Source organism: Myotis nattereri, assembly GCF_964212035.1.
Source record: "Myotis nattereri genome assembly, chromosome: 12".
Classification (NCBI taxonomy): Eukaryota; Metazoa; Chordata; class Mammalia; order Chiroptera; family Vespertilionidae; genus Myotis; species Myotis nattereri.
Window position 1 is genome coordinate 59,054,124 of NC_138087.1, and position 24,958 is coordinate 59,079,081.

General features: G+C 42.9%; 1 protein-coding gene across 2 annotated transcripts in view; it reads right to left on the minus strand.

Annotated features, from left to right (window-relative positions):
• The window catches only part of GRIN3A (glutamate ionotropic receptor NMDA type subunit 3A), a gene marked incomplete at its 5' end in the record, with an annotated part of 145,770 nt that overhangs the window by 58,513 nt on the left and 62,299 nt on the right, over nt 1-24,958 (minus strand). For both annotated transcript variants that reach the window (XM_081103598.1, XM_081103599.1), the window contains one exon: nt 22,031-23,078. In XM_081103598.1, the coding sequence (XP_080959724.1) occupies nt 22,031-23,078 (1,048 nt within the window). The remainder of the gene's footprint in view (nt 1-22,030; nt 23,079-24,958) is intronic.

The following is a 24,958-nucleotide window of genomic DNA, read 5'->3' on the forward strand; positions in this document are numbered from 1 at the left end:
AGTAGACTCATTGATAGAGAACAAACTGAGGGTGGCCAGATGGGAGGAGGTTTGGGGAACTGGGTGCAAAAGGATAAGGGATTAAGATGTACAAATTGGTAGTTACAAAATAGTCATGTAAAATACAGCATAAGGAATATAGCCAATAATATTGTAACAGCTATGTGTAATGCCAGGTGGTACTAGAATTATTGAGGGTACATACCACTTCGTAAATTATATAAATGCCTAACAACTACACTATACACTGAAAACTAATATAAAATAATATTGAATGTCCAGTGTAATTAAAAAATAAGAATAAAAAGATGGAGGAATTGTGTTTCCCACTTATAGAGTAGGAAACCGAACTCTAGAGAGATTATGTGGGTGCAGTTGATTGATTGGATTAATGGGTCCAATTCTTCCCTTTTTGATTCCCACCCTTTGCCATGTGACCTTGAGTGCCCTCCCTCTTAATTCCGGTCCTGGCCAGGTGACTTCCTTTTCTTACTTGAATGCTAGCCGACAGATATAAGCAGTTTTGGAAAAGAGCTTGCATATTTCTACCTGTGCTATCACCATGGAAGGACGTGCCTGGATTAGCCTGCTGAGAGACGAGCCACCTGGAGCAGAGCCACATCAGCCCAGCAAGTATTAAAGCCAACAACCAGCTGACCCCCAATATAGTGAGCCCAGACTAATTCAACTAAACCTGACAAGCATTTGAGCTACATAAATGCTTTTTGTTGTATGCCACCAATGTTTTGTGGCAGTTGGTTATGTGATACTACTGTACTAACGTGTAACAGATAGTGGTAACAACTATAAATGAAAGCCCAGAAATTTAATGAAGACCTTCTGTCTCTGAACCTAGTGCTCATGACACCTGACCCAATTTTCACAGGTTATTTATTACCTCTGCCTGGGGTTCCCATTTATGTTGGTCCTTCTTATTCCTCTTTAAAATCCAGGTTGATACTGTCCTGTCTCCTTTTAGAAGCCTTCACTGATTTTCCCCAGAAAGAGATAACTAAACTTATGGGTGCTATCTCTCCCTGGTACACATTTTTATTTTTTAAAAATATTTTTATTGATTTCAGAGAGGAAGGGAGAGGGAGAGAGAGATAGAAACATCAATGATGAGCGAGAATCATTGATCAGCTGCCTCCTGCACAGCCCCACTGGGGATTGAACCTGCAACTCGGGCATGTGCCCTGATCAGGAATAGAACTGTGGCCTCCTGGTTCATAGTCGATGCTTAACCATTGAGCCACGCTGGCCAGGCCACATTTTTATTTCACTAATCACACTGTGGTGCAGGTAACTGTTTATTGAATGTATTTCTAAAGGGAATATGAGTTTCTTTGAACTCTTAGAAACCATCAAAGTGCCTCATTAATATTTTTGGAATTATATTAATTTGTAGAAAGAAGATCATGAAAAGAGAAATGAATGATTTCTTGCTGAAAGATTTCAAGCATGTTTCTGATTTGGTCTTGTCTGCCACCTACGTTAGGACCTCTGGGTCAGGTAATAGGTTTAAGAACAAAGAACCCATAAATTCAGCACATATATATTATATGTCCTGTGTACCACTTAATAATCCCCTATGGATAACATAGAAAAGGGCTCTACCCCTGTGGAGAAAAACAATTAACAAAAGGCAAACCAGATAGTTACCAATAGTGATAAATTAAAGAAGAGGGGAAAAAGAAAAAAAATGAAGAAAGAAAAAAAAATGGGAGGAGATAGAAAGTCAGGAGAGGAGGCTGCTTTGACAGGGCGGCCAGGATCCTCACTGGGTGCTGAACACACTTCCTTTCTTGGTTTTACTGCAGTGCTTTCATCTTAATCACACATTTAAGGATGAAATTGTGTTCATTGTTCTTCATACCTTCTGTAGACTCTAGGTACAGAGCATAACTTGCCGGCTGATTTATTATTCTGATAATGAGGGGCACAATAAGTTCAGTGTGTGTGTGTGTGTGTGTGTGTGTGTGTGTGTGTGTGTGTTGTTTTCCTTTCAGATTTTAAAATTAATGCCACTTGCCTGGGGGGTTAGTATAAGTCTGTAAATTATACAAATGAATTTCATATTCCCTCGTAATACTTCTGGGCTTCTTCTGAGAATTCCCATTTAAAAATGGTCACAGGCTTCATTTTCAAGATCTATGTCAAAGCATAAATCCTGAATGCAGCTATCGTTGGCTGTAATTCTTCCCGGAGAAGCCAAGGATGCGTTTGGTCTTGGCCTATTGTTAGAAGTATGAGCAAAATAACTAGAGCGGATCCTTGGCCCTTATATTAGGTATTATCTGTCCTTCTTCATGCCTCCTGTCATCTGTAACTCTGGGATTAGAGTCATCTACAATTCTACAACAGATTGAACAAATAATTGCAGAACATTGTTACGGGCCAATCACTGTGCTCAGGTAATGTATACACATTATCTCACAATTGTCTAAGGGCAGGGCTATAAGTGGGTATTTTTCTTTTCATTTCTATTTCTTAGGCGAGAATTTGATGCATACAGTTTCAGGACCTTGTCCAGGATCACAAAGCCCAGTCCTGTAGCAGAGACAAGACCAAACACAAGTTTTCTGATGTGAAACAGGACTTGGAGATCTTTCTTCTTTCCTCCAACTAATGTTTATCAAGTGCCAGACTGTGTATGAGGTTCTGAAAATACAAAGATGATGGAGATGCTTTCCCTGTCATCCATGAACCTCAGAAGAAGACAGGGAGAAGAGGAAACGAAGGCAAGAGGAGTGATTTTGAGTATTCTATGTAGCAGTTTGCCTATTTAGGAGAGCAACTCTGTAATGAATTCCTTGAAGAGCCAGAGAGCTGGTAGTTCTCACATCTTCCTTGCATGGAAGGCACTGTCCCCTAGTGATGGAATTGACAGCCAATGGGTTGACAAAGGATCCCAGGCAGTGCCCTGTGATTGGAGTTTTCATGCTTTTCCCCACCCCTTGGGCCAGGGATACCTGGGACTCGGGCAGGCTAGTTAGCTTTTATATTTTCTTTCTTTTTCTTAAAAAAATAAAATAATAAACAACATAAATGTACTTCTCACAGTCTGGAGGTTGAAAGTTTGCGATCAGAGTGCCAGCATGGTGACCTGAGGGCCACATTCCAGGTGCCTGACTTCTCATTGTTATCTTCATGTGGCTGAAGGGGGCGCTTTTATATTTCCCTTCAGTGCAAACTAGTCAAGTAAACTTGTTTTATGAAGCATGGTTTTCTATCAGCATTTGGTTTTTTATCTATTCAAACTTTTCTCTAATATGCATAATTGTTGAAAGAAAGGCTGCAGAACAGCCATGAATTATGCCTTTTAGGGGAATGAACATTGCAGCTAATGTTGCAAGACAACTTCCATTATAATCCTGTCCTCACATCCTTGTGATATTTGGGGTGGGGGAAAGTAGAGCTTTTCTTTAAGCTAAAATTTTCCATGGTTTGACTCAGCCCAAGGTGATTTTCAAAAAATGTGCACAAATGTTTCCATTTACTTTTGAGTTATTGTATTTGGAAAATGTTGTTCATTTTTACTTCAATTATTATTAATGCATAAAAATTCCAAGTTTGAATGGCTATTAAAACTTCAGTCATTACATGCCACTTGTCCCAGGAATGACATCTGAGCAAGATTTTAAAAGAATTATAATTCCCAAAGGCTAGATTCTTTCTTTATGTGACTACATTATAGCACTTAATGCAAAAATGTTAAAAATATTTCATTATTTTGAGAGTTTCATTTGCACACAGCTTTTCAGAGAGGAAATAATTATTTGAGTAACTTTTACAATTTTTGAATTTATGATAGACTCTAAAGTGACAAAATACATTTTAAAATAATTTCTATATTTTTGAACTATATTATTCAAGCTTCTAAATTTTTTTTAAGCTTAGATCTGTTTTAAGTGTGTCTCTTATAACTGGCACATTATTGAGACTTTCTAAAAATGTCATTTTTTTAAGTGAAACCTACGTTTGGGGAACAGAATTACTAATAAATATTCTGTCTCTATCTGAGGATCTTTATTTAGAATGTGGGGTACATATTTAAGCATGTCTTTTGTTCTATTGGTTTGTGTCTCTAATTGGCTTTTCCCTTCCACCTATTATTGATGTACTTTGAAATTCTGAAACATAATCTTGTGTCTATTTTTTATTTTATGTGTATGACTGTAGATCACATTTTATTTATATTTAGCTCTATTAAAATTCTACTGTCAGTGTACCTAGTAACTAAGGTGAGAAAATATTATGTCTATTCCAAAGTGTGATACAATGAAAATTGTATTATTACTGAAAATAACAATATAATTTAATTGTTTCAAATTATCCTATCTAATAAAAGAGAAACATGGTAATTAGCGTATGACCACTACCCTTCCCACTGGCTAATCAGGGCGATATGCAAATTAACAGCCAGCTAAGATGGCGGCCGGCACCCAGGCAGCTGGAAGCGAACATGAGGCTTGCTTGCTTCAGTGACGGAGGACTCCAACATTCCCCGCCTGCCTTGCCGGCCTCTGAGCTTGCAGTTTGAAACATTGTAACAAATATAGAAGCGAAACAAAACCCCAGAAACCTGCTTTCAGCGAGCCAGGATCTCAGAGCTGGAGTTGATACAGTGTCTCGATTATAGAACCCAAACAAACCAGATACCTGCTTTCAGCAGCAGAGGCCTCAGAGCTGGAGTCAGAGCTAAAGCTGGCCCAGAATAAAAAAGAAAAAGAAAAAAAGGAGCAGTTGGGAGCTTCAGTCACCTGCCAGCCTGAAAACAGCCCTCAGCCCCTGACCCAGACTGGCCAGGCACCCCAGTGGGGACCCCCACCTTGAAGGGTGTGTGACCAGCTGCAAACAGCCATCATCCCCTCGTCCAGGCTGGCCAGGCACCCCACTGGGGACCCCCACCCTGATCCAGGACACCCTTCAGGGCAAACCAGCCAGCTCCCACCCATGCACCAGCCTCTATCCTATATAGTAAAAGGGTAATATGCCTCCCAGCACCGGGATCAGCGGAGCCACGAGGCCTCCCAGCACCGGGATCAGTGTAACAGGGGGCAGCACCCAAACCCCCTGATCGCCCTGCAGCTCTGTGTGTGACAGGGTGCGGGGCCACAACCGCCCTATCCGCCCTGCTCTGTTTCGTGACATGGGAAGGCGCCCCAACCCCCTGATCATACCTGCTCTGTGCTCGATAGGGGGGAGCTCCCCAACCCTCTGATCGCCCTGTGGCTCTGTGTGTGACAGTGCAGCGCCCCAACCCCCTGATCGGCCCTGCTCTGTGTGTGACAGGGTGCGGCCCCCCCCCCCCCCCCCCACGGGCCCTGCTCTGTGTGTGACTGCTCTGTGTGTGACGGCGTACAGCCATAACCTCCCCATCGGCCCTGCCCTGAGTGTGAGAGTGGCGGCGCCCCAACCCCCCCTGATCGGCTCTGCTCTGTGGGTGATAGAGGGTGGCACCCCAACCCCCCACCCCCCACAGGCCCTGCTCTGTGATGGGGTAGAGCCATAACCTCCCCATCGGCCCTGCCCTGAGTGTGACAGTGGCTGCACCCCAACCTCCTGATCGACCCTGCTCTGTGGGTGATAGGGGGAGGTGCCCCAACCCCCTGACCCGCCCTGCTCTGTGTGTGACGGGGGCGGTGCCCCAACTCCCCTATCAGCCCTACTCTGTGAGTGACAGGAGGGAGCTCCTCAACCCCCTGATGGGCCCTGCTCTGTGCGTGACAGGGGGGAGCTCCCCAACCCCCTGATGGGCCCTGCTCTGTGCGTGACAGGGGGGAGCTCCCCAACCCCCTGATGGGCCCTGCTCTGTGTGTGACAAGGGGGAGCTCCCCAAACCCCCTGTTGGGCCCTGCTCTGTGCATGACATGGGGGAGCTCCCCAACCCCCTGATCGACCCTGCTCTGTGCGTGATAGGGTACAGAGCCCCACCCCCCTGATGGGCCCTGCTCTGTGTGTGACAGGGGGTGGTGCCGCAACCTCCCCATCGACCCTGCCTTGAGTGTGACAGGGGGCGTTGCCCCAACCCCCCAATCGGCCCTACCCTGAGCGTGACTGAGGGTGGCATCACAACCTCCCGATCCGCCCTGCTCTGTGCATGACAAGGGGTGGCGCCCCAACTCCCCAATCGGCCCTGCTCTGAGCCTGACCAGGGGCTGCACCTAGGGATTGGGCCTGCCTTCTGCCACCCGGGAGCAGGCCTAAGCCAGCAGGGCGTTATCTCCCGAGGGGTCCCAGATCGAGAGGGCACAGGCCGGGCTGAGGGACTCCCCCTTCCCCCCCCGAGTGCACAAACTTTTGTGCACCGGGCCTCTAGTATTGAAATATTGTTGAAAGATGACTTGTGTGATCAGTTACTTTTTCTGGGCTTTTCCATTTGATGGCAACCTTTATATTCTCCCCCAGAGTGAATGATATCATCATTAGGTAAATGTTTTATTTAATGTACTTAACTTCTTAGTCTCTTTTAGAATCTTGTACCTGTACCTATAGTTTCATTCAACATAATATTTTATGATCTTATCTGATTTCATCATCCTTATTAGGTATTCCTTAAATATTATCTCAATAGTCTTTGGACCTTAAATTATTCTTTTTTGTGTGTTCCTGAAGATGAGGCATTTTATAGAAAATGGCTTGGTGTTTTCTTGTTTAGAATTCTGGTCTGGCACACACACATGTACACATATACATCCATACATGCACATAAAATATACATGTACTAGAGGCCGGTGCACGAATTCATGCATGGGTGGGGTCCCTCGGCCTGGCTAGCCATCGAGGCGATCAGGCTGTCCGCAGGGAGGGGCCATGGGAGGTTGGCCGGCCAGGGGAAGGGACCGTGGGAGGTGAGCCGGCCCACCCTGATTGGGGCCGATCAGGGCTGGCCTGCAGGGGGTAGGGACTGTGGGAGGTTGGGCAGCCACGGGAGGTTGTCTGTGGGAGCACACTGACCACCAGGGGCAGCTCCTGCATTGAGTGTCTGCCTCCTTGTGGTCAGTGTGCATCATAGCGACCCATCGTTCAGTTGCTTAGGCTTTTGTACAGTAGGTCCTGGGGTTACATTGGAGATCCATTCCTACGGCGGCGATGTAACGCCATTTTTGCCGTAAGTTGGAACCCACCTACATAAGCACCTACGTCACTCACATGGAGCACATACACAGCAGGAATGAAGTGAAACAGTAAAAAAAATTTAAAAGATAATTCCTGACCTTTACTTGTGGTAAATAAATAATAAAAACCATAAAGCACATATGTACATACATCGAAATGACCGAACTCTTTTTTCTTAATAAATACTATAAATGGGAGGTGGCGACGTAACCACGAAATGATGTACATCGAGTCCGACATAACCCGGACTGCCTGTATATATAGATTATACGTTGTGTTATATATGCATTATACACATTATGATATATATATGCTATGCTATATATACTATATGCATATAATGTATACATGAGAAATATATATCATATATACATATGAAATGTACATATATGTATGTGTACATGTGTGTGTATACACATATGTGCATATATATTTCTTGTGAATGCTTCGGTTGCAATATTTTTTGATCCCTGGTTTTTCCTCTAGCATATCCATATAGCAGTTCTATCATTTGAGGGAGGTTAGATCTCTGTGTCCTGCTTTCAAGGTCTCTTTTTTCCTCTCTCACTCGCATTATCTGTTTGGTAAGAATGAGCTTTCTCCTCCTCTTATCCTTCATAGTTCTGATTCACCCTTCAGAGTTCAGCTCTAGGACTGCTTCTTCAAGGAGGCCTTCTCTGATTGTGCCTCCCACCCCCAAGCTGGTCAGCTTCCTGTTAACACATCGGTAAAGTTCATCATCAAACCCTTTATTACATAGTTATGGCCCTGTAATATCTAATTCCTCCACTAAAATGAAACTTCTCTAAGGGCAGGGTGAGGGATCTGACTGGTCTGTTGTTGTAACCTCAGCCCTTATCTTAGTGGTAAGTATACAGCGACTTACACATATTTATAGAATAGATGGGTAAATGAATTGCCTGCCTGCCACTTTCATTAAAAACATAATTTGTATATTTAAAGTCATTTATCAAAATGACTAGGCATTTAATATAGTTTTTCCTATAATTGACATAAAGGACAGGATAGTAACGGCACTCAATGGTTGAAAGCATTTCAACAACTTTTGCCCACGGGGAGCTATAATTTCACCTTATGATATCATAAACCACTCAAGGATTTCATGTAGTTACCAGAACCTCAGGCTAAAATTATAACTCTGAAAGCCCTTGCTGCCTATTAGTCATGTGGCATATGACACAAAGTAAAATATATTCTGTAGTTTTGGACTTGAGTTTGGCTCTCAGGATGCTAGCTGCTTCAATTTGTATTTGACCTGCAAAACATTCAGCTCCCTGAAAGGTTAAACCATCTAAAAACCTAAGGTAATTAATTCACAAGTTCTAGGTGTGCCGAGAGCAATAATCAAATGAACATATTATGAATTTCTTACTTGTTCTGATAATCATTTTCTCAAGTTACCTTCCTGAAGTGCTGAGCAAAGCTTTGAGAGCCATGAGCATGCCTACCCTTGAATGCCTAGTCATTTCTTTAGTAAAGTTTAACATGAGGGAGCACTTTACATTGAAATTGTGATCGATCTGAAATTTGGAAGCTTGAACTTTGGCAAAGTCACTTAACTTCTCTGAGCCCCAGTCTTCTCTCCTGTGAAATGTGTTTTCTGCCAACAGATGCAGAGGATAAACTGGGGTGCTGGACTGAAAGGGTTTGGGGAAGTAACGGAGTGCTTTACAATTGGCTTGTGGCATTGTCCTACTAGTGAACCAAAACAGTCATTTTCTAAAGGCATGTAAACGTGAAAAGAAAAATCATGGGGTCAGGGTCAGAGCTTGTATTTCCTCTACGTAATACGTTTTCTTCCCTCAGGACTCGGGTGCAGTGTCAGAACCTGTGCAAGAGCGTGTGATGCTAATGTCATGTGAGTACAGGGACGGCACGGCACCTTGCATTCCTCCAGACAAGCTGGATGCGATGATTTCTCTCAAGCCACTTATAAGATGTGAAGACCGGGGTGAGAAATGGGTTAATAATGGCTCCAAGGAGAAGCTGATAAACTGGTTACCATCTCCATGGAGAAAAGAACAAGAGTGAAAAGGCTTACAAAGCAACACAAGGGAGAACTTGTTTGCACTGAGGGTAGAGCAGTGACAAGCCCCAGGGATTGTTTTCTGAATTTCTTCAGAAAATGGACTGGGGTGTTGCCGGTTTGACCGGAAGGCACAGAAGTAACACAGATCACACTGACAGCGGGGTAGGGAGAATCTGGGTGGACAGTGAACAAAATTATATAGGTCCATTAGCCAAGTCATCTAGCAGTTGGGTTAAAATTATATCTGGCAGGCTAGGGCTCTGAGACAAAGCATCGCCAAGATTCTGGGAGAGGACCAGAGCTAGGCAGGGTCACAGAACGAAAGTCATCGGAAACTTGAACTTGGTCATAGGGCATGATGCCGATTATACGATGGGGGTAAAGTCTAGTCCTGGAACATGTCACTCATTCAAGGGTAAAGGTAAGAATGGGGCCAGCAGCAAAGTGACCTGATGCTGGGCCTTGTCACTTTGGGGAACTGCTTCTCCAACTGTCTTGTACAAATGAAACAGGCAGGGAGCTGGTGAAAATGCAGATTCCGGTTCAGTAGGTCTGGAGTCGGGCCTGAGGTTCTGCATGTCTAACAAGCTCCTGTAGATGCTAATACTGCTGGCTCTTGGACCACACTTCTGAAAGGATCTGGACAGGGCATCTGAAATTCTCCCCGAATAAGAACAGGATTCGCTCCTGAGCCTGGGTGAGGGGAAGGTAAGGAAGAGGGCTGTGCCTGACGTGAGGGAGAAGTGGCCTGGCTATGAGTAGAGTGAGAGGAGGCTGGCTCTTGGCAGGAAGCGCTGCTGGCTGCCTCCTCCTCTGGTCTCTTCTTCCTCAAACTTGATAGTTGGTATCTTTCCCCTCAGATTCATGAAACTGTCCAGTGGTACAGACCTTGTTCTCTCTGTAAGCAGAATCACCTAGACTAAATTAATGATCCATACAGGAAACTAATAGATGTCTCAATTCTTTCAGGGAACGTCTGTCTTATCTGAAACACATGCAGTATAGATAAGGACTTTTGGAGAATTTCTTAACACAAAGAAATGGCTGTTGGGAGAATTTCAGGACCTGTGGCAAGAAGAAGGGTTTGAGGTGCCCCTGATATCATTATACTAGAGGCCCCGTGAACAAAAATTTGTGCACTCTGGGGGCTGGGGGCCGGCCCCTCCGCCCAGCCTGCACCCTCTCACAGTCCAGGAGTCCTCAGGGGATGTCTAACTGTCAGCTTAGGCCCGTTCCCCTGGGGGAGCTGGCCTAAACCACAGTCTGGCCTCCCTCTACGGGAGGCAACCAAGTGGCTGATTAGGGGATGGCGCATTGGCGCAGCTGCGCCCTCCTCCCCCCATCACCCCTCTGCTGCCACTGCTGGTTGCTGCCGCCTGGTTGCTGCCGCCTCCCCCTTGCCCCCTCATCGCCATCCCCTCCCTCTGCCAGCTGGCACACGCCTTAACTGGCTTGGTGCCACCTGCTCGCTGGACCTGCCCCCTGCCGACTGGTTGTTCTGCCGTTCAGTCGATTTGCATATTACGCTGTTATTATATAGGATTCTAGTGGTGAGCGGCCCTTTTACATGATGGCAAAGTTTTTAAACCAAAAATGCTGGTAAAATGTTCTTACAGACTATTTCATTTTATGTTTTCTATAATCCATGTTTTTACCTGACAATATATACTACTTCATTATTGATTTTGTCTCTGTTCTCTTTGAACAACATTTACATGAGTTGGGTGGTGCTGAAGGTAGAATGGAGTAACAGCTCAAGGGATTTAACACTGGGGAGATGAACTAGCACCAGTTCATACTCAGACACAACGGCTTCATTTGGAGATTTCTAAATGCAAGCCAAGAGAAGCTGCCGTTTCACAGGGAGGGGGGAGGGAGGCTGTGACAGTATGCCACCATGGCTGTGGATGGAAGACACTCTGAAGATAAATCGCTCCTTTTTCTTAGTTTTTGAAGTACCTGGAAGGGCATATTCTTGCTGGAACACTCTGAGTCTCACTTCTTCATGCCATACTCAGTCATATACTGTGTGCACAAATGCCAATGTCACAGCCTCAGCAGCAGTCTCTGCCCTTGAATCATCTTTGTGTGTGAGCAGCTTTCTCAGACCAAGCTCAAGGGTCAAGAAAGGGCTGGTTGGCATAAATGAGGCTGTGGAGGACATTCTTACTGTATGTGCAAATAAAACATTGAATAGAAAATAATTTACAGTCAGATATTGTTGAGTATGAAAACTGTCCCTACCATTGATATGGCCTTGGACAAGTTAAATAAATTCTTTAAGCCTTATTTCCTTATGTGTATGAATGCAGTAAGGTTTAAATGAGAAAAATCCATATGAAGCAGTTAGCATAGTCCTCAAAGATAGAAAGTATCCAATAAATGCTATTATTATTATTTATTGAAATTGATATTTCCCATTCCTGTTACTGAAATTATATCTATGTTTTTATTGTGAAGTTACAAAGTGCATGTAGGACTTTCAGGATGTTGATTGATCATCATTTTAAACACATAAACTATAGGAGATGTCCATATTTATATATCTACATTTATTTATATTCTTATTTGTCAATAGATTCACCTCCATTAATTCTATGTCTTCAGATCATGTGTGGGGGGGAAAATCTCTAGCTCGAATATAATTTAAAAATATTTGTATTTATTCCTGAGAGGAAGGGAGAGAGAGACAGAAACATCAATGAGAAAAGAGAATCATTGATTGGCTGCCTTCTGCATGACTCACACTGGGGATGGAACCTGAAACCTGTGCATGTGCCCTGACTGGGAATCAAACCCTGACCTGCTGGTTCACCGGTCAATGCTCAACCACTGAGCACACTGGCCAGGCTAGTTCAAATACAATTTAAGGAAACACTGATAGGTTGTGTTTGGGTTAGCATTCTTAACATTTTGGGGCATTTGGCATTTTTAGGCATCAGCTTCCTGATAAAATGCCAAGGTAAGTGCATTTCTCAAGTTAAAAAATATTAATGGGATTCTGACAAAATGTCTTTCTGAACTTGTTATAAATAACTATCTACCTATCTATCTATCTACCTATCTATCTATCTAATTGGCTAGAGCAGACTTGGATGCAGAACCAGTAAGGAGAACTGAACCCTTAAATAGCCAAATTTCCCAGACTGAGTTAATAATAGAGCTGAACTCAGAGTTCAGTTTCCTGACTTGCCAATGGATACACTGTTGGTTAGATCATGCTAGCTCCTGATTTGATTAAGGATCAAAGTGTAAAGTTGAGGCTCAATCATAAAAATCCAACATTTACCTTAAATCATACTGTGTATGGAGCTAAAATATGTATTTTAGACATAAAAAGAGCCCCTTTGGGGATTGCCTGCAACTTCTTCAGACACACATAGATATTTATTGAGCATGAAAATGAGATTCTTCACGGGGAAAATCATCGAACCTAAATTGCATCATATTTCTATCTGTCCAACATCAGTACTTATTTGTCCTTTGTATTACAGTACATCGCCCCCTACTGGGGCTCTCTTTCTGTTTGTTCCATAGCATATAGTGTAAGGATGGTTTTGAATGGTTTGAATGGGTGTGAGGCCAAGCAGAGGTGACCAAGATGAGTCCAGAATGATAGAGGTAGAGGGTGGGGGCACCACTCACTTGAAATTGGAGGGTGTAGCCAGGTGGTTTCACCTTATGTACAAGAGTGGACTGGAGTAACTTAGTTCTCCCAAATTACAATTGTGTGAGTTCATTAACATGCATTAACTTCTAAAATAATATAAATGTATGTGAACATACAGTCCAAAGACAAGTATATGGATAACTTTTTATAATTATACTAGAGGCTCAGTGCACAAAAATTTGTGCACTCAGGGGGGCGGGGGGGTTCCTCAGCCCGGCCTGTGCCCTCTCGCAGTCTGGGACCCCTCAGAAGATAACGACCTGCTGGCTTAGGCCTACTCCCGGGTGGCAGAGGGCAGGCCCAATCCCTAGGTGCAGCCCCTGGTCGGGCTCAGAGCAGGGTCGATTGGGGAGTTGGGGCACCGCTCCCTGTCATGCACAGAGCAGGGCGGATCAGGAGGTTGTGATGCCACCCTCAGTCACGCTCAGGGTAGGGCCGATTGGGGGGTTGGGGCAACGCCCCCTGTCACACTCAAGGCAGGGTCGATGGGGAGGTTGCGGCGCCACCCCATCATGCACAGAGCAGGGCCCATCAGGGGGTTGGGGAGCTGCCCCCTGTCACGCACAGAGCAGGGCCGATCAGGGGGTTGGGGCGCTGCCCCCTGTCACGCACAGAGCAGGGCCCATCAGGGGGGTTGGGGCTCCGTCCCCTGTCACACACAGAGCAGGGCAGATCAGGGGGTTGGGGCACAGCCCTCTATCACCCACAGAGCAGGGTTGATCAGGGGGTTGGGGCGCCACCACTGTCACACTCAGGGCAGAGCCGATGGGGAGGTTATGGCTCTACCCCATCACACACAGAGCAGGGCCCGTGGACGGGGGGTTGGGGCGCCGCCCTCTATCACACACAGAGCAGGGCCGATCAGGGGGTTGGGGCGCCGCCACTCTCACACTCAGGGCAGGGCCGATGGGGAGGTTATGGCTCTATCCCGTCACACACAGAGCAGGGCCCGTGGGGGGTGGTTGGGGTGCCACACCATCACACACAGAGCAGGGCCGATCAGGGGGTTGGGGTGCCGCACCCTGTCACACACACAGCCGCAGGGCGATCAGGGGGTTGGGGAGCTCCCCCCTATCAGGCACAGAGCAGGGCTGATCAGGGGGTTGGGGCGCCTTCCCCTGTCATGAACAGAGCAGGGCGGATAAGGAGGTTGTGGTCCCTCCCCCTGTCACACACAGAGCCGCAGGACAATCAGGGGGTTTGGGCACTGCCTCGTCACACTGATCCCGGTGCCGGGAAGCCTCTCAGCTCAGCTGATCCCGGTGGTGGGAGGCCTCGCGGCTCCGCTGATCCTGGTGCTGGGAGGCATATTACCCTTTTACTATATAGGATAGAGGCCTGGTGCATGGGTGCATGGGTGGGGGCTGGCTGGTTTGCCCTGAAGGGTGTCCTGGATCAGGGTGGGGGTCCCCACTGGGGTGCCTGGCCAGCCTGGGTGAGGGGATGATGGCTGTTTGCAGCTGGTCATACACCCTTCAAGGTGGGGGTCCCCACTGGGGTGCCTGGCCAGCCTGGGTGAGGGGATGATGGCTGTTTGCAGCTGGTCACACACCCTTCAGAGTGGGGGTCCCCACAGGGGTGCCTGGCCAGTCTGGGTGAGGGGCTGAGGGCTGTTTTCAGGCTGGTGGGTGACTGAAGCTCCCAACTGCTCCTTTTTTTCTTTTTTTTTAAATTCTGGGCCAGCTTTAGCTCTGGCTCCAGCTCTGAGGCCTCTGCTGCTGAAAGCAGGTATCTGGTTTGATTGGGTTCTATAATCGAAACACTGTATCAACTCCAGCTCTGAGATCCCAGCGGGGCTGAAAGCAGGTTTCTGGGGTTTTGTTTAGCTTCTATATTTGTAACAATGTTTCTTAAACTGCAAGCTCAGAGGCCAGCAAGGCAGGCGGGGAACGTTGGTGTCCTCCGTCACTGAAGCAAGCAAGTCTCATGTTAGCTTGCAGCTGCCTGGCTGCCGGCCGCCATCTTGGCTGGCAGTTAATTTGCATATCTCGCTGATTAGCCAATGGGAAGGGTAGCGGACGTACGCTAATTACCATGTTTCTCTTTTATTAGATAGGATATGATATATGTGGCTATTTAAAGATACCTATAACATATTCATTAATATAGAAAGTATCTATGTATGAAGATAGTGCTCGCTAAGCAGGTTAGTAATGTAGACAAAATTACAAGTCTATTTCCCCCTATTTTATGAGAAAGGTTTGCATAAACTTGGCACATTCTCTGTTTGTAGTCAAATGAAGGAAGTGAACTTAGACATTCATTAAAGCAAATCCAGCAGGTGTCTAATTGAAAACGCTTTGCCACAGTTAGTATGAATTAGTGTACCTATTTGAAAGTAATAAAGCTGCAGTTATTTTAAAATTTCTATGAAGAACCATCTTAAAATTATTTTGCATGTAGATGAGGAAATAAACAGATCACATGCTCATTTGTTCAGTTTTCCATTTATCAACCTGAATTAGCTAAGTCCTGATGGTTTTCCTAAAGTTCCTTGAAGAACATTCAGGAAGGGAAGGGAAATACACAATTTTCAACTCCTAATAAGTGTCGCGTACTGTGTGTCTCATCCTTTCTGAACCACTAAACGGTTCTGACCTAACTCCACAATCTGCCACTAGGGACCCAGAACCACCCAGGCTGGGGCAGTATCATCGGTGTCACACTCCCATTCAAGGACACTGCACCTCTGACCCTTGGCTCAGAGATGGGCATCATGGGCTTCGGTTTTCTTTGCTTTGATAATCTGATTATATCAATCTCAAGGCTCAAACACTCCTGGTCACTCTTGGATGTAATTTGGCACTCACTTGGGTACACTCTCCAATTTCAAGCGAGCGGTGCTCCTGCCCTCTGCCTCTGCCCTACTGGACACCTCTGCTTGGCCTCAGGGCCAAGTCCATTATTTACCCAACACTTACCTAAATGAGTGGTTGCTGCATGCTTAGACTCTAGGGATACAGGTACATAAAACCGATCTGGTCTCCACCCTGGTGAAGTTTATAATTGAGTGGTGGATAGAATCAGAACTTTAGTTAGATCTTTAACATCCATTACCTACTGGAATACTGTCAAATAAAGACACAGGGGCCGTGGCAAGTAGTTTGCTAAATTTCATGCAACTAACCTCTGACTGAGGCATATATTAAACATAGATCTGCCCAACACAGAGATTTTGCCTTTGTATCATAGGATAGCACCCCTTACTGGAGTTTTCCTTCTATTCATTTGATAGCATCTAGTATGAGAATGGTTATGAAAGGTCTTATCAAAAGCATTGATTTCAAAGTAATCCCTGCAGAAGGTTCTACCCCTATTCCAATGATGTTGCCAGTTTTTATCCATTTATTACAGAATATTTACTGTTCACCCAACACTGTGTAGATCTAGTGATGAGCAAAACACAGGGGGGCGATTACCTAGTAAACAAAGAGATACCATGACAATTTCAGATTGCGTTAAGTCCTGTGAAAGAAATAAACTGGGTGGGAATAAAAATTTGCTTCAGAAAGTAACCGTGGAAAGCACAGCATCTTTAAGATGCAAACCTTTTATTGTGGGAGTGCTGTTCACTGAGGAACTCACCCTTCCTGGAGCTGAGAGGCTGCGGACAGCGGCAGTACATTTGGAGCAAACACTGCTTTTGGGACTATTGTCTTATGTCTCAAATATTCTCTTTCTTAGTTGGCTTATCATGTACTTTCTCATTACATAAATAATATATGGCCCATTGCAGAAAGCATGGAATAAAAATAATAAAATAAATATTTCCTATAATTACAGTGCGTGGATGTTGCTGCTGTTAACATTGTGTTATATTTCCTTCTAGTCACCTCTCTTTATAGCACATACACATGCATATTGCAAAACTGGAAATATAGATATGCTCTTATATCCTAACTTTATATTTAACATTTTGATATTTTGATTTTTTGACATTTAAAAAACTCTTCAAAATCATCTCTACTGGCTACATTTTTATAACACAATGGAGAAATATTACAATATATTAATTGTGCTACTGTTGGACATTTACTTGGTTTTCAAGTTTTTGCTATTTTGAGTAAGACAGTAGTAAATCTTTGCAATACATTGTTGACTGAAGGGTCCTGGTTTCGATTCCAGTCAAGGGCATATATCTCGGAGATTATCGTGTGGGAGGCAACCAATCAATGTGTCTCTCTCATATCGATGTTTCTCCCTCTCCCTCTCCCTCCACTCTCTCTAAAAATCAATGGAAAAATATCTTCAAGTGAGGATTAACAAAAATAAAAGATAAAAGAGGAAAAAAATTAATATCATTTCATTACTGTTTCAGTTAGAATTTCTTTGATTACAAGTAAGATTTAACATTTTTATATTTCTCAGCCAATTTTATTTCTTTTTCTGGATTGCTGTTAATATTCTTTATTATTTGATTTGAACACTACTTAATGTATATCTTGTTCTCTTCCTGAAAGGATTTAAAGCAGCTTAAAGGTCACAAAATGCAGAATAGCATTATTAAAATAAGATGAAGTAGAAAGGGAAACAACACGAAGCCAGGAATCATGCTTAAATGCATACACCAATGACAATAAATCTGCTCTTAGTAGGCAAGAAATTTGCCTCCAAGCTCTCCAGATGATATCCCACAAAGAGAATCTTGCCATTTACCAAGTTCACACTGACAACAAGGAAGAGAATGAAAGAGCAAGAACTAATTGTTCAGGATAAATAGAATTAATATTGATATTAAAATCTGACAAGACTACATATATATATATATATATATATATATATATATATATATATATATTATTGATTTCAGAGAGGAAGGGAGAGGGAGAGAGAGATAGAAACATCAATGATGAGAAAGAACCATGGATCAGCTGCCTCCTGCACCTCCCCCCCGGGGATCAAGCCCACAACCCTGGCATGTGCCCCTGACTGGAATCGAACCCAGGACCCCCGTCTGCAGCCTGATGCTCTATCCACTGAGTCAAACCAGTCAGGGCTCTGACAAGACTTTGAACTATTTTTATTATTTTGCGTTTTTTGTATAAGTTGCTTCACTTGGATTATTATTTTTTCCATGACTACTTAATGGGGGGGCATATATTATATTAATGTGATTTACAAGAGTGTCTGGCATATGGGAGCGGTCAATGAGTATTAGCTTCTCTGTTAGTTTTATTAGTATTAAGTTTTTAATATCAAATCCCTTGAATCTATTTTTATATTAATGTTAATATATTATTTTTAGAAGATTAAGCAACAAACAAGAAAAGTCCTTTGGGATTTTGATTGGACTTGCTTTAGAGCTATTAAACTAAGAGAAAATTTGACATATTTCAATATTCAGTCTTCCAATTTGGTAACATGGCAACTTATTTGTTTGCTTATTATTAAAACAGCTTTATTGAGATATTACTCACATACCATACAATCTACCCATTTAAAGTGCACAACTCAATGGTTTTTAGTATGTTGACAAGCCACCATCAGCACATTGAATTTTTTATCCAAATCATCTTTTTTGTTTCTACATTAAAGATTTCTGTAATGCAATTCCTACAGAGGATGCTTTTCTGATCTAGTATGAATTCTTGTTGCCAAAGTGAGTGGAACACTTCCCCCATTATATTTTCGATCTGGAAGTACACGGAGCTCATGGGAAATGCACCTATCCTCAGACTATAGCATTGCTTGGATTTTTCTTCTTTTGAGAAAACTTCTCTCTAGAAATTTTGATCATCTGATGATCAAAATCCACTTGTTTCCTTTCCCTGGCTTTCCAATCTCTTAGCTCATGACGAGGTGATAACAACTGCACCCATCTCCCTCCAGTCTAGGGGCCTCTGCATATGCTGCCCAGTCACCCTGAGATGCTCTTCTCCTAATACCCCCAACTCCCGTGAGCTCATTTACATCCTTCAGATCGAAGCTAGATTTACTTTCCCAAGGGAAGGGGTCTGGTTTGGGGGCCCTTCTCTGATTCTCTGGTAGATCAGGTCTCCTGTGAGGCTCTCTGATTCTATTATAATTTGCCTTCACTTACTATGTAAGTTACCACGGTTTAATTCATTAGCTGGTTTATGGGCTCCCCTGATAAATGTCTTTCCTTCCCATTACACTCCACGTTGCAAGGACAATATCTGTTTTGCTCACTATTTAATACCCAGCCACCTAGCATGGCGCCTGGAACAGAAGTTGCTGTTATTGGATGAATTAAAGAAAGAATGGTTTGGAGTAGTTCAGTTTTCCTTCCTCTCACCTCAAACTCTGTTTTCAGTGTCTTGTTTGCCTTGGAGTTCTGGCATCCCTCCCTTCTTCAAGGCCAGCTTTTATTATATGAACTCATATGTTTTATGAAGCAGCCACATGCTGCTTTATGAAGATCAATAAAGGTGGTCTTTATTGTTTGGGGAAATGCTTTATCCCTGCTAGAGCTATGTGAATGTCCTTTACTTTAATATTTCTGGTTAAAGTTTGCTCTTGCCTTCTCAGCGGGTCTATTTAACTTTAAATATTTACTTTAACGTTCACTAGGCCTGTTTTTCTAAAGCAGTACCATAATTTGCCTGTACAAAAATGACACAGCTTCCTATTCTCTCTAAGGAGATGACACTTTTTAATATTTGAGAAAACAGGGCTAAAGGGGGCATTTTATGTGAGAAGCTGGAAAAGAAGAACTAGAAAGTCTATTAAAATCAGCAGATAGCTCATTTCAGATGCTCACGTATCCTCTCAGCTGGACCACTTCAACTCCAAGAGCAGAGGGAAGATTTATTTTTCAATGTACTTCACAATTTATGAAGTGATATTTCTCATCTTGTCTTATATCTCAGCACATTGGATGTCAATGGCTGGAAGGTTCTAAGAATGCCCAGGTCTATACCTTAGATCATAGATCCAGGTGAAGACCTTGTTGGATAAAAATAATACTGCAGTGTTTATCACCTGTCAATCATCTCACAATGCTAAGAGAAAATATCTTTGGATGATGGGCCAATGGTGTTTGTTTCCATCTGTCTACTTTGCTCTATTTTCTGCATTGCTTATAATGAATAGTGCTAGTTCTATGTCAGAGAAATACCCATATAATCTCTTAAATATGTTACTCAGAGATTCTTTCATGGTCTTATGCTTCAAGAGCCCACCTGCTTTGAAGCATGGAACTTGCTTTCCAGAAGAGACATGGTGGGGGGCCATGGTCAGGAGCCATGAGAAACTACAGGTATTACTTTTAGTGTAAAATAATTTATTCTGGCATTTGTTAGGTGAGGATAGAACCATCCTCTTGAATTTCATTTGCGCAGCAAGCCAGTCCCTCTTCCTTGGGGTTCTCTGTAAGAGCAGCCAGAAAAAAGGTTATTTCTTTCCTCACCCCATCAGAAAAAAAAAAAAAAAGGTTCCAGCCTGCCTTGGCTACTGCAACATGTAGTGAATCACAAATTGGTCTGTCCTGCACAGCCTTTTGCTTTTCATTTTATTTCTGATTCAAATTAGTTGGTTGAAGCAAATGAATCTCAATGCTGAAATGGTGATGAAATGTTCACATTCTTAACTCTTAACAGTTTTTTAAATTGTGTTAAATGTGTAGCTAGCATGCTAAACAGTTATGATCAATAAGAAAAATGGAGCTATTATGTTCATTGAAAGTTATCTGATATTGTGATTACAGATACTTAAGCAGCCAGGACTCAATTCACCAATGAACTGTGTATAAATCCAAATCACAAATCCTACTTTTTAAGTCAAGTATTGCTTAGTCCAGTGATGGCGAACCTATGACATGTGTGTCAGAGGTGACACGCGAACTCATTTTTTTGGTTGAGTTTTCTTTATTAAACGGCATTTAAATATATAAAGTAAATATCAAAAATATAAGTCTTTGTTTTACTATGGTTGCAAATATCAAAAAATTTCTATATGTGACACAGCACCAGAGTTAAGTTAGGGTTTTCAAAATGCTGACATGCCGAGCTCAAAAGGTTCGCCATCACTGGCTTAGTCAAATAATCTGGGTGTCCTTACATGAAAAAAAAAAAGAAAAAAAAAAGAAAAGGTAAATGAGACTTTAACATAGAAACAACAGTAGGAAAAATATATACATTTTTGAGAACCTTAGCAGAAATTAATTTATTACCTGAAATTAAATGTGGTTACATTTAGGCCTGTCTCACTGCATGAAGAACTTGCTAGTTATAACAGAAACTTGACCTTGTCCAGTTTTACTCACTTTGTCTTGTGGACTGGGTTAGGCTTATAATTTCACCTTCCTATTGTGGTGGAGTGGGGAATGGAATGATTGTTTCTTTTGCTTAGAAACTTGTTTTACTGCTATGTATGGTTTATCCTCATGATTTTACTTTTAATCCCCTAAAAGCATTGCTTTATGTTTCTCCTGCATAGCATCCTGACTTAATTTTGGCAATCTTTGGTTCTGATTTGTAAAACTTACCACTGCTTTACCAGTTCATTTGAACTCTACCCTCATCCTTCCCTCTACCTTTAATGTCAAATACCTAGAATATAAAAGGCAGCCTATATTAGATACAATTTTCTTAAATGTCCGTGGGCAATTATAATGTAACTGTTGGTGATCTACCCCCAACCCAAGGTGACCAGCTCTACAGCTTTTTGCACTCAATAAGGACACCCTGTTCTTAGCTAATCTTGCCATCTCAGTTAGTTAGCATTCCTTCTTATAAACCCACTGAGATCCCTAGCATTTGACTTTGGGAGCTTATGATAAAATGTTAGTTCTTAACATTTTACTATTTTTCAACGGTGAAAAAAAGATTCTTTACTATTTAAAATATGGATTATACTATTTATTTCCATTCATTCCCAAGAGAAATAGTCTGTTTTTGAAATATGCTTTGGATGAATATGCTTGGTAAGATTATTCCCAGAAAGCCATTCTGTCAGTCAAATAACACAGGGAAAAACTGTGCTAATAGATATTTTTACCAGAAAGACTTTCTCTAGCACAGATGCCCCCTGAAACTCTTCACTCTTTTTGTTTCACTTAATATAACAATAAAATATATGATTCAACAAGGCAACAGATTTTTGGACTGGTCTACAGAGAGCTGAGAGAATATTTTGTGTTAGATGAAAGAACATAAACAAACTACAGCATAAGACACAATATATGGAGTTATAATGGATGATAAAGAGAGTTAAAAAGGAAGCATTACCTTAGGGTCATGTATCCCGGAAAGCTCTTCATAGATCTTCTCACCTACCATGACAGCAGCCAAGTTTGCGGTGTATGTAGAAAGGCAAAACATACAGAAAATGGCCCAAAGGTTCATGAGAAACCTTCCAGTCCAGCATTTTGGGGGTTTGATGGCTGCTGTTCTACCAAACAAGAGGGCATAGCAGACATTCAAGGCTGAAGAGAAAGAGAAGACTTTACTCCTATTCCGCCCCTTGGGAGTCATACCAAAGGGGCTCTTCCATTCATATAGAGTGAGGAAGATGGCAGTGATGTGCAGAGCCACAAAAATCCCTAGCCACAACGTCCAGTGCAGTGGCCACATGAAGGCTCCAATGGGAGCTGCTGTGTCTCGGGTCCTCACTAAGATGCCCAAGCTGGTGGAGAAGAAAGGACTGGTGAAGTCTATCACCTGACTTCGTGCAGTATTGATGCTGAAGGAAGTGACTGCCATGTGGGCTGAACCACTCAGGAGATCACCCACTAGTCCAGTCCAGTGACCATTTTTCCAGGCTCCATATTTTCCATCTCCAACGATATAGAGGTCAAAGTCAAAGTTCATGTCTTCTGCTAGCTTTTCCAGCAGATCAATGCAATATCCATAGCAGCACTTCTTGAGTTTGATGGATACTGTATCATTACTGCTATGGAGGCTACTAAAAAGGCTGTCCAGTATGGAAGAGTCATTAGTCATGGGATCGAGGCAGAGTTGGCCAGCAGGGCACAAGCCTTCATCATCTACCTCCCGTGTGAAGACAAATGGATGCTCGACCAGGGTAACCACTCTCAGGTGTAGCTTACTTGGGTTTTGGAAGTGAGTTTTATGCCTCTGGGCCTGCTCTGGCCAAATTCCATAGTCCATGACAACCTTTCCCCCCTCCCAGCTGCCCAAGCGGGTCCACATTGGCTTTCCCATGGGGTCATGCTGCAGATTCCAGATGAAAAAGCTGTTTTCTGAGCTGATTATAGAGGAACCTTTTACTTTGATGGAACCACTGAGGCCTCTGAAAGTGGTGTTGGCTAGAAACCTGGGAAAGAGGAGCAAAGGCAAAAAGAAAGAGAGGTGAAGCCAAAGACAGAAAGCCATGCTCATTTATACTTCTTTGTCTCAGTAAAAAGAAACTCTGATCTTTAAAAAAAGGCATTGCCTATGATTTCTTCAGGAATGAGTAATCTGGACTCTTTCTAGGAGAAGAGTCCTATCTCATTGAGCCAATGGGCTCCTACCCTCAGGTTCTAACATCCTGGCTAGATGCTTGGCTCTTGGTCTTACTCCAAATTTCTTTATTCCTAGTTAAGGGAGGTGTTAATTGTTTTTTGTTGTAAACTGGTAATTATATATTTTCCAAGCTGTGGAGTTTCTCAGCATCTTTAACATGTCTCATCTTTAATATGTCTTTTGGTCACTACATTTGATTGCAACTAAATCAGCTGAATAAATATTTTTTTGGTGCAAGGAATAAGTTTTGGTAAATATACATATCCTAGATAATAAAAGGCTAATATGCAAATCAACCTAACGGTGGAACGACCAGCTGCGATGATGCGCACTGACCACCAGGGGGCAGATGCTCAATGCAGGAGCTGCCACTGATGGTCAGTGCACTCCCACAGGGGGCGCACTGCTCAGGCAGAAGCCAGGCTCACAGCTGGCGAGCACAGCAGTGGCAGGAGCCTCTCCTGCATCCTCGGCATTTGGACATCTCCTGAAGGCTCCAGGACTGTGAGAGGGCGCAGGCTGGGCTGAGGGACTCCTCTGAGTGCACGAATTTTGTGTACCAGGCCTCTAGTACTTTTATAATTGCTTAAAAATTCTATTCATAGTTCTAGAAAGCTGACAAATCTTGTTACCAGTGTTTTTTCTTGATAGAGCGAAAATAAGCAACATATCTGCCCTCCTGAGACCAGTTAAAGCTGCATGTGGGCTATCCTCCAGGGGACAAACAAAAAGATGATAAATAGATCTGCAGTTCTCCGGGAAGCTTCAGGCTACCCTCCCTCTATGTCATTAGAGAAGCACAAATGGCTCTGGCGTAGAAAGAGCTTTTGCCAGAAGTCAAAGGGAGGGAAATTATGAACTGAATGATACCCTGATTCCTAACTCTGCTAACCAGGGCACTGTCAGTATATATATGTTTTGATGTGGGTGGACAGGAAAATGCTTTGTCTCTTTAGAGTCTAGGAAAATAAGACAATAGAGGTAACATGAAAGTTTGTGGCACTTATGTACTCTTACTTGTGGCCTCATGTCAGAATGGAAGCCCAGACTTTGACATCAGATACACCTCTGTGAATATTAGCCCAACCACCTTCTAGCATTGTCCTTGGACAACTTACCAAATTCTAACCTTCATAACCAGCAAAATGGGTAAGATAATACTTCCTCCATGACAAGGGTTGGGAATAAAGCACATAAAGCACATACCATACCTCCTGACATATAACAAATATTCCAGATATGGTAGCAATTTTTTTGTGTCATTCAAGTTTTTTCAACCACGGCTGTCCCCAGGTCACTTTCCTGTCTTTTAGCATAATTTTTCAGGTTGGAGACACAAAATTCTACATTATGATAAACTCATAGAGGGTACTCAAAACACATTTCAAATGAAAAGGAATTAAATTGAAATGTGGACTGTACCATAAAATATTTTTTTGAGGAATTCAGATATTACAAGTGTAGGCTCTCAGCAAGACACATTCATCCATTGCCTGCCACAAACATTACCCTGTAATTTACAAATGCAAATACAAGCAGTAAGAAGTTATGCTGCCACAGAAGGGAGATAGAGAAATCAGAAAGTGTGAAGAATGTACTAATTTTCATTAGAGATATAAATGTAAATCATATTTGAAGATGCTACTATCACTAAATGCAATGGTGAAACTACTCATTTTGGTAGATTGC